At 41.3% G+C, this 18702-nt stretch overlaps 1 protein-coding gene, 1 long non-coding RNA gene and 1 pseudogene across 2 annotated transcripts; 2 read left to right on the forward strand and 1 right to left on the reverse strand.

The window, feature by feature from the left end:
• The first annotated feature begins 4714 nt into the window (after positions 1-4714).
• LOC148735318 (uncharacterized) lies at positions 4715-6899 on the forward strand. Its single transcript, XM_088752932.1, has 2 exons — positions 4715-5769; positions 6551-6899. Exons 1-2 carry the CDS (start codon positions 4745-4747, stop codon positions 6897-6899), a joined length of 1374 nt encoding a protein of 457 aa, XP_088609058.1. The 5' UTR covers positions 4715-4744.
• An 861-nt stretch (positions 6900-7760) lies between these two features.
• On the reverse strand, positions 7761-8805 carry LOC148735319 (uncharacterized; annotated as a pseudogene).
• An 8080-nt stretch (positions 8806-16885) lies between these two features.
• LOC148735320 (uncharacterized) lies at positions 16886-18286 on the forward strand. The gene is made up of 3 exons (XR_015998780.1): positions 16886-17081; positions 17281-17392; positions 18212-18286. It is a non-coding gene; the product is annotated as an uncharacterized LOC148735320 (long non-coding RNA).
• Positions 18287-18702: the final 416 nt, after the last annotated feature.

An 18702-nucleotide genomic window follows, 5' to 3' on the forward strand; every position in this document is an offset into this window, starting at 1 on the left:
AGGCCATTTATGAGCAGTGTTTTGTCCTTAAAACTGAGCTGTCTATGCGACCAGGCTGTGATGGTGTTGTTAATTTTGGTGAGTCGCGGCTTGAGGTTAATCGTCGTGCAGTCGATGTTACCGTGGTATATCCCCAGGATTTTCTCGAGGATATAGTCATTGTACCAGTCGAATCCGTGTGGTTGATCGGTGCGATGTTAGAACGAGACAGCCCACAGGGCCTTACATTTGGTGACATTTATTTTAGCCCCAGAGGCTCGCTCATAGGCGGCTAGGACAGAAAGGGCGTTGTCGATCGAATGGACGTCTGAAAGTAGAAGGAAAGTGTCGTCTGCATATTGGGACAGTTTAATTTCATCCTGGGAGTTGGGAGGGGGGGTAACACCGTGAATCTCTGGGTGAGCGCGGATGTGTAGGGCTAAGATTTCGGCTTTGATAATGTACAGAGGGGCGGATAGCGGGCAGCCCTGCCTGAGCCCCCTTTCGAGGGTGATGAAGGCGCTCAGCCGGCCGTTCGTCTTCTCGCTGCTAGAGACACTGTTATAGAGAAGTTTTATGCACCGGATAAACTGAGGGCCGAACCGAATTTGGCTAGCGCTTGAAAAAAAAAGCATGTGAGACTCAGTCAAAAGCCTCGAGTTGATCTATGGAGATAAGGGCAAGTGGCGTGTGGGAATCGTTGGCGTATGAGATAACGTCGCGGAGTAGGCTGACGTTGTCATTAATGGTGCGGGTGGGGATACACGCCGTTTAATTGGGGTGTTTGATGGTGTGGAGGACTGATGTGAGCCGGTTCGTGAGGGCTTTCGTGAGGATTTTGTAGTCTGTGGTTAGCAGGGTAATGGGGCGCCATTGAGAGAGGCGCGTGCGGTCGCCTCTTTAGAAGAGTAGAGTAATTACACCCGGTCGTTGCGTAAGGGAAAGTTTGCCTGTGGTGTATGCGTGATTGTAAACTGCCGTGAGCTCCGGCGCTAGGAGGTTCCAAAAGTGTTGATAAAAATTGACTGTAAGACCGTCAATACCGGGCGATTTATTTTTTCCCATGGATTTGGCCGCTTTGGTGAGTTCCGTTGAGGTAATTAAGCCGTCGCATTTTCTTTGGTTTTTGGGGTTAAGTGAAGGGGTGTGAATGTTGAGAATTTCACGCTGGGTGGTTTCGTCGAGTGGCTCTGCGGTATATAAGTGGGTGTAAAATTGGCGGGCTTCTGACAGGATTTCGTACGGGTCGGAAATCGTGTCGAGTCGAGATTATCTTTGGTGAAAATTTTTATACTTTGATTAGCTTGTTTCGCGCGTTCAAGATTATAAAAATATTTGGTGCTGTGTTCCTCCGGGTCGGCGTAAGGGGATTTGGTTCTAATTTTGAGGGATTCGATTTCGGCGATCTCGAATGTTTTGAGGCGTTGTTTCGCGGTTAAGATTTGCTCAACGGATGTTGCAACTTGTTGTTTTAAATGCATGATGTTTTTTTCAAGTGCGTGGCGTTTGGCTTGGGCTGTTCTCCGTAGCTGGGCTGAGTGTTTGATCGAAATTTGTGTAAAGTGGAATTTGGCTTTGTCCCACCATGTTAGGAGGTTATCAAAATCATTTTTCTTTGTGAGCCAGGTTTACCAGAAGGCGGAAATGTCATTGTTAAAGCAGGCGTCATTAAGTAATGCATTGTTAAAGTGCCAGAATCCCTGTCCACGCGGAGTGCGTGACAGGGCACACTGGAGTGAAAGGGGGTATGGCACAATGTTAGTCGCGACTGTTAAGTGCGTGATAGCTTGCGAAACATAGAATTTGTCGATGCAGGTTAAAATTGGAGAATGATCGTTGGGATTTTGGTCTGTCCACGTGAATGCATGGGTGTGCGGATGTTGTTTACGCCAGATGTCTACGAGATTGTGTTGCGCCAGGAAGTGGTTAAAAGTTTTAACCGCAAACTGTTTCGCGATGGGGTTTCCCCCGCGCTTATCCAGTCTAGCGTTAGTGTAACAATTGAAATCTCCGCAAGGAAATTTGGGTGTGTTGGCGAGAGATAGGTATCGCATTCTTTGAAGAAAGCGTTCCTTTCGGTGTCCCTATGAGGAGCGTAAATGGCAATCAGGTTAAGGCCACCGCACTCGGCCCGGCGGTGGCCGTCCTCATGGCAAATGGTGCAAATTGGTTTCTGGTTCGCGTGTATTACACGGCACCATTCTTCATCAATCTTGAGTGCATAAGGGACACTCGGTTTGCTTAAAACCATGCGGACTAGACAATTCCCGTTCTCTATTCCTGCCTGTTTTGTACTTGAGGCGTATGACTTCCGATTTTATGTCGCCGTACTTTTCTAACTCCCGAATGATTTCTGTATCGTCGATATAGGCGCGAAGGCTCATTATGGAAACGTTGGTAAACGTGCCACTTGGCGGGCTTGGTTGAACGTGGAGATGGTTAAGAGCGAACCCGTCGCTAAAGAGTTGTTCTGCTTGTTCTTTAGTGTTGACTTCTACTAAAAATTGCCCAGATTGGGGTTCTCGGACAACTTTGAAGATTCGAGCGCCGAGATCTTGTTCGATAGCGCTTCTAATGGCGACGACACTGGCGCCAGGCGATGAGCGAAAAATAAAACTTTTCGCTTTACAGCTCGCCATATTAAGCGTCTAGGACGCTTGAGAAATTGTTTAGCTTTCGAATGAGACTATTTTGAGGCCTGGCAGCTCAGTAGGAGCGGCTAGACAAGCACGATCAACACGTAGCGACTAGTCAGGTGTGATGACCACTACACAATCAGGAAAACCAATTTATTTCTTAAGTTGTTTAATCACTGTGCATTTAGATCTTATTGGAGTCAGTCGAATTTATATATGAAACAGTAGTGTAAATGCAATCCATGTGAAAGAGTTTTAGTGGTTACAGAAGACATGCTCACTAGTGTTGATTAAACTTTGCGCATGTGCATTTGTAGTGTATGATAAAAAAGTGGTGTAATAGTCACGAAAAATGCCGAATATAATTTAAAATAATAACTTTATTTTTAAGAAATTTACTCCACAAGAATACACAGCGAATAATATAAATTACAATTAAGGTTAATAAAAAAACAAATAAAAACTTTATTTAGCAATTTATCTGCTGTGACTTTAGTCTTTAATGTTCCTGTTGTCGGATTCTTGTAATTAATTTCTCCTTCCATTTTCTAAAATCAGCACAATCACACGGATTAGGCTTCAAAGATTTCTTGTAATAATATCTTACAAATGCCAAAAAAGCTTCCATGACGTGCGCTCGTAATATTTCTTCTTTCGTTATTTTCTCCAGTTTAGTTAAGCCGTCGTTTCTAATTTCACAAAGAGACGAAAGGTTTTACTTATGTTGGGCATTTTCTTTTGCTATGTTTGCAGCACATATGGCTAGTCTAGATAACGACGAACAGTTCTTTGATTCCTTTCCTCGACTAAAGAAACGAAAAGTAACGAGGACTTCTTCGCAGAAATTCATAATTTGCGCGGAAGATCGTGATGAGATCCTAAGGAAAGGAAGAGTTGTGGCAACCTTAGTTAGTGTTGTAAAAAGCCGTAAAAATAATGTTTTTAGGAGGCTTGCCGGAGAGCTGGACGACCTCGATAAGGAAGATGTTTACTGCCATTCATCTTGTTACTCCAGCTATACCAGCGACCAAAATATTCGCTATGCTATCAGTACGTCTGACCCTTTTGTCGTTGAACATGTATCTTGCGAAGAAAACGAACAAGAAAGGGAAGAAGAGACTTTAGCGAGAGTTTCACGGTCAACCACAACCGCAATTGATTGGTCGAGATGTTTATTTTGTCGAAACAATACCCATAGAAAAGTGGCAACTATGTACAATGTCAGATACAATGAAATATATGAAGTTCATATATTTCATATATACTCTCCATCTTCGAAGCGTGGGAGAGTATCAAGAATGCTGCTGACGCGAAAGGTGACGAATGTATGCTGCACTGTCTTCTTAGCGTAAATAATGACCTGATAGCCGCCAAAGCAAAATATCACAAAGACTGCTTTTCTTCGTATGTTAGGAAGTCAAACTTAAAGCATCAAGGCTTTGGTGATAACGTATCTGCGCATAACGCGGCTTTTAAAGATCTCGTGAGGAGCATTACCCCTGGAATTTCGGACGGAAGAGCATACGATATGCTGACTCTCCTACAGAATTACCAAGAGAATCTGAAAGAAACAGGAGTCGAAGGAGAGAGCTACACCAAACATCGATTGAAAGAACGCTTAAAGAGGCATTTTTTGGGCAAGATTGAATTTTTTCAAGCCAACAAGACAAAGCAAGAGATAGTATATTCGAGTGATCTATCTATTCAAGACATCATAAACGAAGCAGCAGCGGCCAAGATGGATGAAGCTGAAGCCCCACCTATTGATCAGGAGATTTTGAGAGTTGCAAGGCATATCAGAGAGGACATCAAGAACATCGATGGAATAGAACTGCGTCCTCTCGATATCAGAGATATCTGTATGGAAACTGTGAAGAAAATAATACCAAAGAGTCTGTACTTGTTGATACGACAAATCATATGCGCAAGTGATCAGCCAGATGTTTCGAGCGCCACCTGGAAACAACTAGAAGACGAACTCAAAGTGATATCTGTCGCTCAAGATGTTATTCATTCAGCATCCAATTCCAAAGTGAAGTGACCTAAGCATATAAGTCTCGCTATGGCAATCCACCACCTCTCAGGTTCTATTCAACTATTCGCGTTAGCTCCCAGTCTATCTCTCTGACATGAAACAGTTGGAAACGAAGCATCCAAGAGTCTATCAGGAATTCATGAATGGAAACCATGTTGTTAGCCGATCAAGTAATACCTTTTCCCAAGTATCCACCGACATGGCGTTAGAACAATCCATAAATGCTGACTCGAAAGCAAAAGGCGGTATCGTGGGTATTTCTCAAAGACCAGGAGCGCTTCCGCGATGGTTTTTGACAAGTCACGAGCGTGCAACCGTCACGACCTCCCTCAAAAACATGTATGGCGTCGAGAAGACTGATCGCTTAGGTGTTGCTCACAAGGAAGCTTCAGCAAACAGAGTTACAAGAGACGAGTGTGACGTTAGTAAGTTACTTGCTTGCTTTACATCCGGCGCGATGACACACCCTTTTGCCGATGACACCGGAGAACTTGTAAACTTCGCCACAGGAGTTGTGTTAGCATCTAGCATTGCAGAGAAGTTGCTCGCTAGTACAGATAAAGGCAGAGAACAGATGAAGGCATTTGTGGAAAAGCGTCTAAACACCGGTGAGACAAGCTTCTGGGAACCTATTACCAGTCTAAAGATCGAAACATTCAGTACCACCACAAAGAAGACAAGCGTAAAATCCACAAATGAAAAGTTCATAACTGTCAGGGCAGACAGAGACCTCTTTGGCAGGCTTCTAATTGCTGCGAATGCAAGACAAATTAACCTAAGGGAAGTGCTCAGCTATGAGCTGTCGACGGTGCCGTTTACGCTTAGTCACCAGGATGGAACCTTCAGGAAGACGGCCAAGAGTGCGGTTTTGAACTTTCTAGAAGAACAAGTTGAAGTTGTTACCTGTCTCGTACCATCAACGCTGAGGACTGTATACATAATTGACGGGATGGTCACTGTACAGATGATGAAGCCTGCAGGAACGACTACCTTTGGGGAGCTCGCCATGAAGTACTTTACAAGTACAGTATCGCTCCTGTCACAGAACAACTGCAGCGCGGTACACCTGGTGTTTGCCCAATATTTGGAGACATCAATCAAGGGTGGAGAACGCGCAAGGTGAGCAACTTCAAGTTCTCTAGAGATCCGTATAAATAGTCCTTCTACTCCGATCCCTAAACAATGGAGCAAGTACATTGGAAACCCGCAGAACAAGATCAACATATGAGACTTCTTGACGAGTGAGATTTGCAAGATAGGGAAAGAGAAGTTGGCAGCCAACAAGAAGCTTATCATAGCGGGAGGATACAAGGAAGGTGAAAGAGTGGTATGTGTCACTCGTGAGGTGTGTGAGGACTTGGAGGATCTATCGTCGGACCAAGAGGAGGCGGATACCAGATTACTACTCCATATCAAATAGGCAACACGCCCGGAGACAAGGATCATTGTACAGTCTCCCGATACTGATGTGCTGGTCTTGTGTACTACACAACTCAGTGATATCTCATGTGAGAAGCTGTGGCTCAGAACAGGTGTAAGACATCGTCGCCGATATGTGCCAGTCCGTCTCTTATGCCAAAACCTGGGCCAGAGGTTGTGCAAGGCCCTCCCAGCCTTTCATGCATTTACAGGGTGCGACACGACAAGCGCGATAGCCTGTGTTGGCAAGAAGAAGGCCTGGGAGGTTTTACGACGTACTGAAGCACACCAAGAAAGCCTTGGAATAGTAAGGATGTCACCTACTCTTGACGACGCATGCAGAGTTAAATGTGAGAAGTTCATTTGCGCTTTATACCCCGCTATGAAGAAAACGTCGAATACTGCTGACGAACTGCGATATTTGATCAGTGTTCTGCCAGAAAAGACACAAAAGTGAACTTTTGCCCCCTACCTCTGGCAGCATTTGTCAACATGCGAGAAGAGCTACCTACCAAACCTATATATGGAGAATGGCATTGATAGCAAGACAAGATCTGCCTCCCGCTGAGGAAAATGGCTGGGAGAAGATAGCGGACACCCTTAGGCCCCATTATATGACAAAAGATCCAGCACCGAGCAGCCTTCTGGAATTAACGACGTGTCAGTGTAAGAAATCAGCATGTGAGAGCAATTGTTCCTGTGCCAATATCAATTTGGCTTGCATCGAGGCTTGCATGTGTATGGGAAGTGTCGATAGTTGCAGCAATCCACATGGAACGCTAGTAGACACTGACGACGACGATGAAGATTCGTCCTCGCAGAGCGAGTAGCCTCCAAATGTAGCTTTAATATCCTAGTTTCCAAAGGATATGTTACATATCGCAGAGATTGAAACAAGTTATGTAAACATAGTTAAAGTGCGAGACAGTTTTGAGTTGTATCCTGTCGATCGTGTATAGAATCAACTACAAAGGATTGCCCTTTCTGATTTCGGTGGAATTAAGTCTTAAGCTATGTGATATAAGCTATTCAATAGAATTTGAAGGATAACGTTTTGGGCATTTGGTCTGTAAAACTGAATTTTTTTCAAGCTATTTTAGCAATAAATCTGCTTCGAAACGCTTTAAATTGGCTTTGTATGTTTACCGCTGTTTGATGAACCGGGAACCCTGAGGCGGCTTATTACCACAATTATCATCAAAAAACTCACCACAAAAGGCAAAAAATGCATGCTGTGGAACGGAAAAAATCCTCTCAACAGATATATTTCAATTCCATAGGATTCACACTATTACAGTCCAAAAAAAAAGATGTAGACATCCCCGACCTTTTTTCTTTAAAAAAAGCAGATTTTGGTTGGATTGTGTCTCGTGATGTCACGTGACACATCAAAATGATTATGACCATTTTCCCTTAACAGTAATTAACGTTTGCAACAAGTTTGGTTCAATCTGGAACCCTTTCATAGCCACAAATGGGTAAAAATCTTCCATTTGTTATATCTCCTCGTTTTCATGTTTGAGCTGAAGTGACGTCAGTATACATCCCTTAATTCAAGACCTATACCACAAATCAAGTCTACGAACTACCTAGCGTTAATCAGGAGTTTTCGGTCCACCAAAATCCACAGTCAAACATTTTCTGAGGTGATGGGAGAAGCAACACCTATTTTCTTGGTAGCTGCTGCGGGACTATTCCCCGGGAGTCTTTTTCGGAACAACACCCAGGGGAGAAATCCGAAATGGGTAAAAAGGGGGAGTGAAAAATGGTCCAGCTAGACGACCTGCGTCAAGCTCCTTACGAATTTTAGCATCTACTACAGCTGGGTTCTCTGATGCTGAAATTAAATTTTTGGCATCGGAGCAAGCAGAGACATCTTCACAATGTAGAGGGAACCCCTCCTCGAACCCTGATGAAAGAAACGCTGCGATAGACTGGTTGTACCCACACAGAAGAAAAACGAAACGCTCAACAATGACGGGTGTCGGCAAATTACGATTTTTTAGGCTGGGACTTGGTAGGCAGGGTGGTGCCCTGGCCTCGAAAATTACTTCCAACGACTGCATGGGGACCGTCATACTTGTAACACAAATTTTTAAAAGCACAACTTGGATCACAATCCACTCCCTTGTGAAACTTAAAACAGTACCCTTTCGGGGTACTTTGCTTGTGTGGCTTAGAATGTCCCTGACTCATAGGAAAGGTTGGTTTCCGAAAAGAATGTTGAGCCCGCATCCACAATTCTCAATGGATGAGACCCCATGGGAATGACACAGGCTGTGCCTGCCTTAGAAAGCAGAAGTTCTCATCATAAATCTTCAAATTACCACCTCTGGCTGCCAATTACTGAACAACTTCCCCATATTTCATGAGGGCGGGGGACTCATGAAGAAGCTGACTAAGGTAAACCCCAACAAAAATATGAAAGCAGCCTAGCCAGGTTTCGATTGACAAGTGCTTCTTGGCGTTTTCGAGAGGCCCTAAACATAATGAAGGAATTTTGTCCTTGTCAGAATTTGAAATGGTTACCTGGTATCTATTCTCCATAACTGGATTACAAAGTAAAGTATTAAAATCGAAGTGCTCATTGTTCCAGATCTTTGCACGGAGCTTTTCTGACACCCTAGCATCTATTGGAAGATTTGGTAAAGAGAAAAGCTGAGTGGGTAATTGCGTGTCACTTGAGAGAGCTGTTTGCGCAGTGTGCAAGGACCCCTGTGTTATACCTCCCACCATGTCCGCAGATGTAATGGAAGTGCTGGACACAGGGGCAGCGCTGGCTGGTCCTGGTGTGGTTGAATCGAGCGGCAATTCGGACAATGCAGAGGGCGTAGGGGTTTGGCTGTTGAAAATGGGTCTGATATTATCTGGGGGAGAGACGCGTCGAGTTACTTCGTCCGCAACCCGAGTGACCAGTTGTTCCACTAAATCAGGAGGAAGAGAGAGGGTATGTGGCTCCTTAGAAGCTGCAGTTAAAGTTGGTGGGGACTGGTCAGTCTTGTTGCCAGGGGATGAAATTTGGTTCTCAAGGCGTGCTGTGAAGCAGCACGCCTGGTCTTTCTTCGGGGATGATCGTCCCCGGCTGCAATTTCAATCGCCTCTGCTGAAAGCGTCCGCAACGTTTGGAGCGCTTTGGAGGCATACTAAATCTGAAAAAAGAAAGAAGGAAACCACCAGACAATGCCCAAAACTAGATGACAACAACAGGGAAATACCAGTAATGAGAAAAACTAAAACAAGAGGCAAGTAAAGCCTGTCAGACAAAATGTCGACGCAGCAGCATCCTTCTTATGCCAAATTAAAATATAACAGGGAAGAGAATGGAAACAATGGATGAATCCATAGAGATGTGGACGAATCCTCTAATAAAACTGTGTAAGAAGAAGCCTCATAAAGCAAAGACAACGGACGATCCCATACGGATGAGGACGAAACCCCAATTAATAATGTGGAGGAAGAATCCTCACACAGCAAAAACAATGGACGAATCCATACAGAGAAGGACGAATCCTCTAATGAAAAATGTGGAGGTAACATCCTCATACAATAAAATAAATGAAAATAAATGAAAATTACCGAGGACTAATCCCCGAAGCAATAAAACTAAGACCATATTAATGTGTAAAAAGCCATGACTGTACTATTATTGTGAGGTGTGGAAGGAAGGAAATTCAAAAAAATGCAAAAAATGTGAAAGAAAAATGTTAAAGCAAGCGCAATGCTCGCAAAATGGCGCCCCTATAGCTACGATATAAATGGTACTGGCCCGCTGGATTAACATGGACGCCATCGGGTAAATACAAATCTTTCCCTGGGTGAGAAATGGCGCTATGGAACCGACAAAAAACATTGGGGATCGGAGAAAGGACAACCCCGAGATACTGTTGTAGAATCGCGACACGCTCGAAAAAAGAGGCCGCCCCGTGGTGTGAATGGCCACGTGGAATTACGTGGCAAACACAAACGACGCGAACTTTATATAACTCGGATGAAAGACAAACCAGACTCTCAATCTCAGAGCCAACAACCTCAGGACTCTTATGCACGAGATCGTTGGTTCCAATCTTGAGAATGACAATATCGGGAGTAATCTGTTCAACCACGTGAAGATCGAACGACCAAAGCTTCGCCACAGTACGTCCGCCAACACCGTGTAACTGATCAGACGAAGTCCTCGCAAGATTAAAATTGTTATGGACCCGAGGATCAAATTGGGATCTTACATCGCATGCGAGACACCTGACAAATGAAGGACCCAAAATAAGGACCGATGGAACCCCGGTGGACATGACAATGAAGGATCAAACGAACAAGCAGCAACTGAGGGCCGTACGTGTAGAAGTGAACCGAGTAAATTAGACAGTTGGCAAATGTAACGATAATAAAAAGTTGGCCAATGTAACCAACCGAAGATACTGGAGAAGAGAAAAAACGGAGAGCTTACCTCTTAATAAACCCGAGCGATGGAAATCACACTCCTTTCCCAGCGAGTCGAAGAATAGAGTGACACGATAGTAGCAGATTGTGCAGTTAACGACCTTTACTCTTAGAGGGTCATGCATTGATTTGACCCCAAGACCTCTCGGCACATGCCCGGATGTTGTCACGCAACAAGTAACGCAAAACAATTAAACATTAGGTTGCCAAGGGGAAAAACATAAAAATCCTGTTCGCAAGCAAACATTTCATGTATTTATTTTCGAAACAGCAAAATAGTACAATTAAAGTGGTCACCTATCGCAAAACGCATGTCACAAAAATGTTACGAAACTCAGATATAAAGTTATAAAGGAGAAATAAAGGAGAAATAAAGTCAACAATACTTATATTTTATCTTCCAAAAAGTCAAACCTCTAATGAAGAAGAGAAAAACTCTATCAAATTCCATGGCTAATCATGTTAGTAATCATGGCGATATCAATATCCTCATACGTGAAAGATAAAAATAGTATCTTCACTGCGCGCGATGAAGATGCGACTTTTTAGTAAAAGGAAAATCCTGGTATTTCATCAATATCTGTATAATAAATGCCTATTGCTCTCTAGTAGACTGGTTAATTATCCGCACCTTTTTATTTTCCTCTAGCTTGCAGATGGAATGGCACCATCTATTTTGATGGCGATAACTGGAAGGAAAATTATATCCATTTCTTTTGTAGCACCAACAATTAGATACTGAGGGCTGGTTGCTATGTTGAACAACGCCGAGTGAATTATGTGCACACTTCAAAGTCAGGTCAAAGACATGTAACTGTAGATGTAATGAGAACGTAACACCTTGAATTACTATGACATAGAGGAAACATATTTTGCATGAAGCTGTTATAATTATCGTTTTTTGAGGGTACAACCACTGTACTGAGCCCCAAAATAGGATAGTCTGAACGTCTGCTGTTTTTTTTTCTCTTCTTTCAAAGACATAGAAAATATCACTTCGTTCTACGACGACCTTTTCTTATGCAAAAGTGGAGACGAAATTCTGTCGATGGATAATCGATGTGATGGTTATGATAATGAATGTTTTGATCGATCAGTCGAGGACGATTGTGACCAATGTGAGTTATTACTTACATTTTGAGAGAAGTTTTACCTATGAATAAAGGAAGAAAGGATTTGTAAGTGAAATAATGGGAGACAATGATGGGAAATAATGGACTACCACGCTAATTGCGTCGTGGCTTCGGATCTCGGTGATCACTTCTTCATCTTCACATTTCTTTACTTTGAATAAATTGAATTGCTTAGAATCGCTACTCTTGGTCTAGTTTTTTCAATCAGAATTTAATGTCCTCACAATAATATTGTCAGTTAGAACACTGTCTCTTCTCTCGAGATTTTTTAGCTGGGTCATCATGATGTTAAAGTACCTTTCCTCTGCCGAACAAACGCTCGTTAACTAGAGGCATACATATTATTTTTTTATCTGCGTTTCATTATGTACAGTCCCGATCAGTTGCTCTCGATCATATAAATTGTACTTAAATATCTTTCTCTTTTTCCTCGATCTTCCCTCCACTCTTAGACAGTAAAAGATCTGCAGTCGCTACGTAGCCGGAATAAGAATAAACGATTGCTCAGGCAGACGATAGTACGAAAGAAAGAACACTAAGCTTTCTAGAAGAAACTAAAGAAGAGTCGTTTCTTGGAGGTTTGATATTTTATTGAGTTTTTCTTAACGCTGTAACTCTGTTTTTAGGTTACTGTGCCTCGAAAAATACGATGTCTCTTAAGTTACCAAGATCAGCTTATTCTGCAAAGGAAATACAACGGTGTTCTGCAATGGATCCATCCTTAACAGGTCTGTGTTAATTGAGACGAACACAATATCTTTTGATCCGGAGAGTTTTTGACGCCTTGATTCCTGGCTGATGGAGAAATTTCAGAAATAAATTACAAATAAAGCAGCTAGGTCGATAAGAACTATGTGGACTATCAGTGATTTTCATTTTTTCTGCGGTAACCAAGTCTGATCACCTTAATCTTAGGCGCACCCCGATCATTCCAAGTATCCTTTGGAAGGCACTTTTTTCTCTCCCGTGTTTCATTCTTTGATTATAACTTCCCCATTACGTTACCAGAAAAAGAGCAAAGGGGATTTCCCTTCTATCAGCCTATCTTTTATTGGTAAAAGAAAAGAATAGCAAAGACTCTACGATTGCACAGAAAAATTGACCAATTCAACAATTTCTTTGCTCTACAAAAAATATATTGCAGTTTATATGCCTTTCTAAAAGTATGAAAGAAGTTCAATGAAATATGTCGGATAATGCTATTGTAGAAAATGTTATTATATTTTCCATTAAACGTCTGAAAGGGAGCTATATGAAATGTCTCTGACCTGTACATATACACGGCTTAATCCTTAAGACTTTTGGGTAGCGTTTTACGAAAGTGATATTTTGCAAACAAAGGCTACACTTAACTTTTCTATCACCTTTACATCTAAGAGAAAACACGTTTCAAAGCTGTTTTATTAAACATTGTTTAAATTTCTTTTTCGTAGGAGTTTCTGGAACTGATGTTTGTCGTTTTCTGTTACTGATTTTCATTCAGTTAAACCTGGTTTCACTGAACATGTTTTGTGGCTTTAAATGGGACACTGGACAGTTTTTCGGAGGGTCCATGAAAGATTACTATTTCGGATCTAACCTTTTCTTGCAGAATTTGTGAAAGGTGGCTGTTTCATTCAAAGAAGAAAATTAGGTCGTTCCTGATATTGCACATGTAACTGCCTTTTCAGGAACGCTTCAGTTTGATTGTGTTTATGGCACATATACAACCATGTGGAGACTCTTATACGAGACATGTAAATGTGAAAATAAAGATCTTCTTGATTACTTCAATCAAAAGGTGATCTGCCTTTTTATACCCTCCTGCAAAGTTGGTAAAAACGCTTAAAAAATTTCATTTCTTTTCTCTTTCCTCTTTTCTGGTAATCTGGGTTGTGATTTTTTGCGAACTATTTATTTGTGGGCGTTGCGTATCTTACCAGTATTGTAATTTATTTCGTATCATTGGCTCACGGGTCTTTTTACTTTTTGTTAATATAGGACGACCACACCCCTTCTTATTTTACAATCAAGTAGCTGCTGTTATCTTTTTTTGACTGACAGTTGAGATTCTAGCAGAATCTCTAACTGGTGTACTTGGAATTTATGGTCCACTCCTACTGCACAACTAACAAGTAATTAGAAAGAAATAAACGAGCAGAACGACTGTATTTCTGCAGTTAATATGATCTTTCACGCGATTTAACTTTACAAAGTAGAAAGAAGATGGTAGGAATAGACTATATCTTAAGATCTTTTCTTTCCTTTATTAAAAGTTGTCACTATGCTGTTTCGTTTTCAGATTAAGGAGGTTAGCATCACAAACTTTCTCGGCATTTCACGAGAGCTTTCTGCTTCAATAGGGCGTTTTGTAACTTTTTATTGATAGCTCTTGTCCATGATCTTCGATCCTGTTTTTAGTTATTTAATAGATCTACTTATTATTTGTATTCTTACAGAAATTATGTTTTATTTCTAATTGTACATACACGTACACGTTTTAACGAGAACTTCTGTACTCCTAGGTGTCACGTGTTTAAATAAAGGATTGATTGATTGATTGATTGATTCAAAACAACAGAGTTTTTCTTCGAGATCTACAGCAATCTCGTCCAAGCCGTAAAAACGTTATTAACACCGATCACTTCGAAGAACGCTAATATCACGATGACCTTCTGTCAGGTACAGAAACCTCTCTTTTACACAACGGTTGAATCTTAAAAAGTCAACTCTCCAATTAAATGGCATTGGAGATAGATTTTGAGCTTGGCAATGGAATAACACTCTCTAATGAATTAAGCCTTAACTAGGTCCCCATGTGACACTCTCTATAACGTTTCGGACTTTCTGTGTGTCCCACGCTCCTGATAAGGCGAGTCATTCATCAGTAAATGGAAACTAAGGGTTCTTTCCGATTCATGTTGTGACAATCTAGTCAAACTTACCTATATGATAATATTCTTTGGCCGAAATGTTAACTTTTACATGCCCTTCTCACATATATTTACCCTAAACACACCATCAGTTTTTTTTTTGGGGGGTGTTTTCCCCTTCAGTCATTTTAATTTCCTTTCTTTCAATGCAGGACATTCTCGTGGCTGACGAGCACGCGCCTCCCACATCCACCTCAGACTTCTGTAAGACTAAAAGCTCCTTTAATTTGGTGAGCCAACTGCGTGAAGATGATATCACTGTACTAATTTTTCATTTCAATCAAGGCCAATTACTGATTTCATACATTTTTCTTACACAGGAAGAGCGAATAGATTTGATAACCGCAGTGTGCCATCTCTTTAGGGAAGCTGCGTCACTCACAGGCTCTAACAACGCATGTCATGAACCTCTCAAGTAAGTTGGTAAATAGGATGGAAGTGTGATGGAGAGGCATTGAAAGGTTGAGTAAACACTTGAACACTTAAGGGTCGAAATATTTTATTCGGATCTAAGTAAGTGAAAAACTCTTCAAACAAGTCTTTGTCGTTTGTACCCCTCCTATTGCAAGTAATAGTGCACCATTTGCTGAACTCCATGCAAAATAATATGTATCAAACAGGGGCTGACTCAGCAGGAGTACCACAACGGACAGAAGTACCAAGAAATAATGATCCCAAGAAAGGCCAAAGGAAAACGAGAACTGATTCTACAAAAATAAAATACCTATATCTATCGCTTTAGAAGTGGTATCAGGATTGGAATAAAGCTCTCCTTCTAATTTTTAAGATTTAGAATGGCAGCTACATGTCTCGGAAAGAGGATATACTTTCTTAATCTCGCGCTGTGGCGGAAAAAAACTCTTGTGAACAGCATTGAGGTTCCGCTGAGTGAAGCTCCCATCGCCTCTAATAACTGTTTTCTTTTTCATTTATTTCCTTTTTCTTTTCATTATCTTAGAGTGGCTGGGGTTTCTGTGTTCTCTAAGTTATTTTTCCAACCTCCCCCCAGAAAAATGATGTTCACAACCTGAAGAATTCAACCGATTCATGCAGCATCCGCAACGGCAAGACACAAACCACCAGTTAGATATCAGGTTAAACGTGAAATCACATCGATGGCTACCACATTTTTCATCGAAAGAAGTTCTTCTGAACCTAACATCTGTCGTAAACACCACAAATAGTTCTAATATTTTAGACAAGGTACGTCTTGCACTACCAAGTAAATGTTACATTAGCGTATCTGAAGGCAAACTGGTGGCAAAAGATTTGGGCTGTAGAATCGTTACTGAGAAGCAATAGAAAACGCTCGGTTTCGTTTATAAATCTTAAATTTATTATTTCTTTGATTTTTCTGAATGCAAACTAAGGAACGAGAACAAACTATGCCGTGAAGGACAAGTGTGGAGCGAGAGAGAACACCAAGAAGGAGTGTCTTGAGGGAGTAGCTTCGTTTTGACTTGTTTTGATAGAGTGAACCATTGCTTTAATGTATACTACTGATAATGCAATCAAGGTATAATGTTTACAATCAATCCCGCAGAAATCGAATTGGGAAGTCAAGTTTTTTCAACCCCTTAAAAAACAAAGCCAAATCTTAAGAATCTTCCCTAACTGAATTGTCTTATTCTGAACTGTCTAAAACTGAACATTATTGAAAGAGTAAAGTCAATAATTATAATGACGTTTTGTTGTTCTTTAGGTTAAGGTCCCGTCCAGCCACAAAGAAAAAAAAATATTGGAAGCAAATGGCTGTAAACTGATTACATTTGATGGGGTGAACTTTATCATAATCTTGTTAATCAATGATAATGTAGCAATAGTAATGTCTCGTTCTTCAGTAAATTGGACGGTTCTAAGATCCTTGTCGCCGGTTTCGCGTTCGGCTTGAGTAATGACGACGTTGTATCGAAAATCTGATCAGTACAATGAATACTTCAGGTGGTTTTGATGACTATTAGACTCTATTTTACGGACTTTAGGATAAACGACTGGTGATTAAAAGCTGCATTTGAAAAACAAGCCTGTGAATCAGCTGGAGTACTTATGTGTACTCATACATTTACACCGTTACTTTTTCCAGTTCCCCACTAAACCAGTGTGCATTCTAATAAATATCGGCTACACCCTCACCGGAAGTCCTTAAGTTCATCATGAGTTCTTCCGTTTAAACTTTTGTCGGCACAGATTATTAAACCATATTCCCACCTTCCATGTGTGTTTTTTTTATCCAGCATCACTTGTAATCCTTTTATAGAAACGAGCTTTTGTCAAAATCGTTACCCTAAAAAAATAGAAGCAGACGATTTTTCTGTTGCCGTCAAAAGCTTGAGGTCAGTGAGAAGGAAATACGTCATTATAGTATTGCTTTCTTTGTGTGGTAGCAAAGCGGAGATCAAGTGATCCTCAACCCTGAGCTCACGCCCGAGTCACTCAAGCAAAGAGAAATCCAGGACAACTTGGAGTTGGTTCTCATGTGTATTTCAGTAGCAGCAGTGTTCGTGTCACTTGTACTCCTTACAATCATAAGGTAAAGTCTCTACAAGTGCGAGGGGTATGTTATGCCCAAATTAAACTGTGATATCTGACAAAAGAGATCGCAGATATACTTATATTCATTGATATTCATGTGATAATATTTGTATATGCACATTCGAGTTGTTGTTTTAAAGCGTAAAATCTTTCGTTCGCTTCAATTTTACCACACTAATTTACATTTTATATCTTAGGATAAAGAGTGAAAAGTTGTTTGTGCATAAAAATCTTCTGCTGTCCATGGGCCTCGGTAACCTAGTAGGTGTTCTAGATGTGACATTCTTCAAAACTAGAGAGAAATATCCTGTAAGTTGCGGTGACCCTATTTGCGAACATACATGTTCCTATCAACCGGATTGCTCTTACAGTTAATAAGAAAATTTTGGATGTCGCACCACTATTTCCCAACTGTTTGAAACATTTTCGGAAATCTGTGTCCGTTTTCAGCCGGTGGAAAAGGTTAAACGAGTACCATTGTCATCAACGTACATCTGTGTGAGGCGAGCTTTTTGGAGTACTGCACTGTCATGATGCAACTAGTATCTAGACCGACTTCGAATCCGTGCTATTGACTGCATATGCAGAACAACTTTTGGCAAAAGTGAAGTAATGTCACATGTAACAGTGATTGTAGCTTTGTAAGGACCCCCTGCGAATTGAAGAAATTAGCGAACATCCTCTTTCTTGAGTGAAAACTTATTTTCAGGGCCTCTGGACGTGGTTTATCTTCAACGCCTTCACTGCCAATAGCAAAATGCTGCATCTATCTCTGCGAAACCATGGTGCAAGTTCCCCATTAACTTTCACGAGCTTTTCAAGGACAGACCCTCCCGGAACACTAATATATGACGAGTGTAGATAAAAACGTGTATGCTCCTTGAAAGGGTCCATACCACAACCACTTCAGCATTTTAATTAGAAGGGCTGGAAAATTCCACGGCCACTTTATAACAGCGCTCAATTTTCATACAATCAGCTAACCCTGTGGTCTTAAGATTAACATAAGAAAATAGAAACATTGTTGCTCGGAGAGGCTACAGCTATCTTTTGTGACAGACCCTCTTGATCCGCCCTCACAATGCACCATCTCTGTTGTGACTTGGTGAATATATGTATGTCTTGCAGGAATCCCTCTGGTGATTGTGAGTTTGGTGGCAGCCATTGAACCGTTAAGCTATGATATGGGGAAAGTCACATTTATCGACATAACTTGGTATCCTTGGTAATACGAATGGGAATAAAGCGGGACAGGTTTGTCATTATTTCGCCAGCACTCAACACAGAACATCACAATTTGAAATGTTTAAAGTCACATTGTCTTGATACTTCTTAATTGAGACAGCTGGTTATTTTGTGTGCATCACCATTCCCTCGATAAAAAATACTGATCATCAATTACAGAAAAAAAATCTTTTGAAATTTGTGTTCTGATTGACGATAATTAATCGAACGACAATATTCAACATTGGGAATATCAGACCGTTTAGCATGACGTTGCTCCAGTGTCCAGTTGTCATGGAAGTTGTTTAGGGCACATGCGCAGGGTGTTTTTGTGTGACAGGGATCGTAGTTGCGATTTATCTTAGGCGACATTGAATTTTAGTCAGGTCTCGTTA

This window comes from Stylophora pistillata, chromosome 3, assembly GCF_964205215.1.
Source record: "Stylophora pistillata chromosome 3, jaStyPist1.2, whole genome shotgun sequence".
Classification (NCBI taxonomy): domain Eukaryota; kingdom Metazoa; phylum Cnidaria; class Anthozoa; order Scleractinia; family Pocilloporidae; genus Stylophora; species Stylophora pistillata.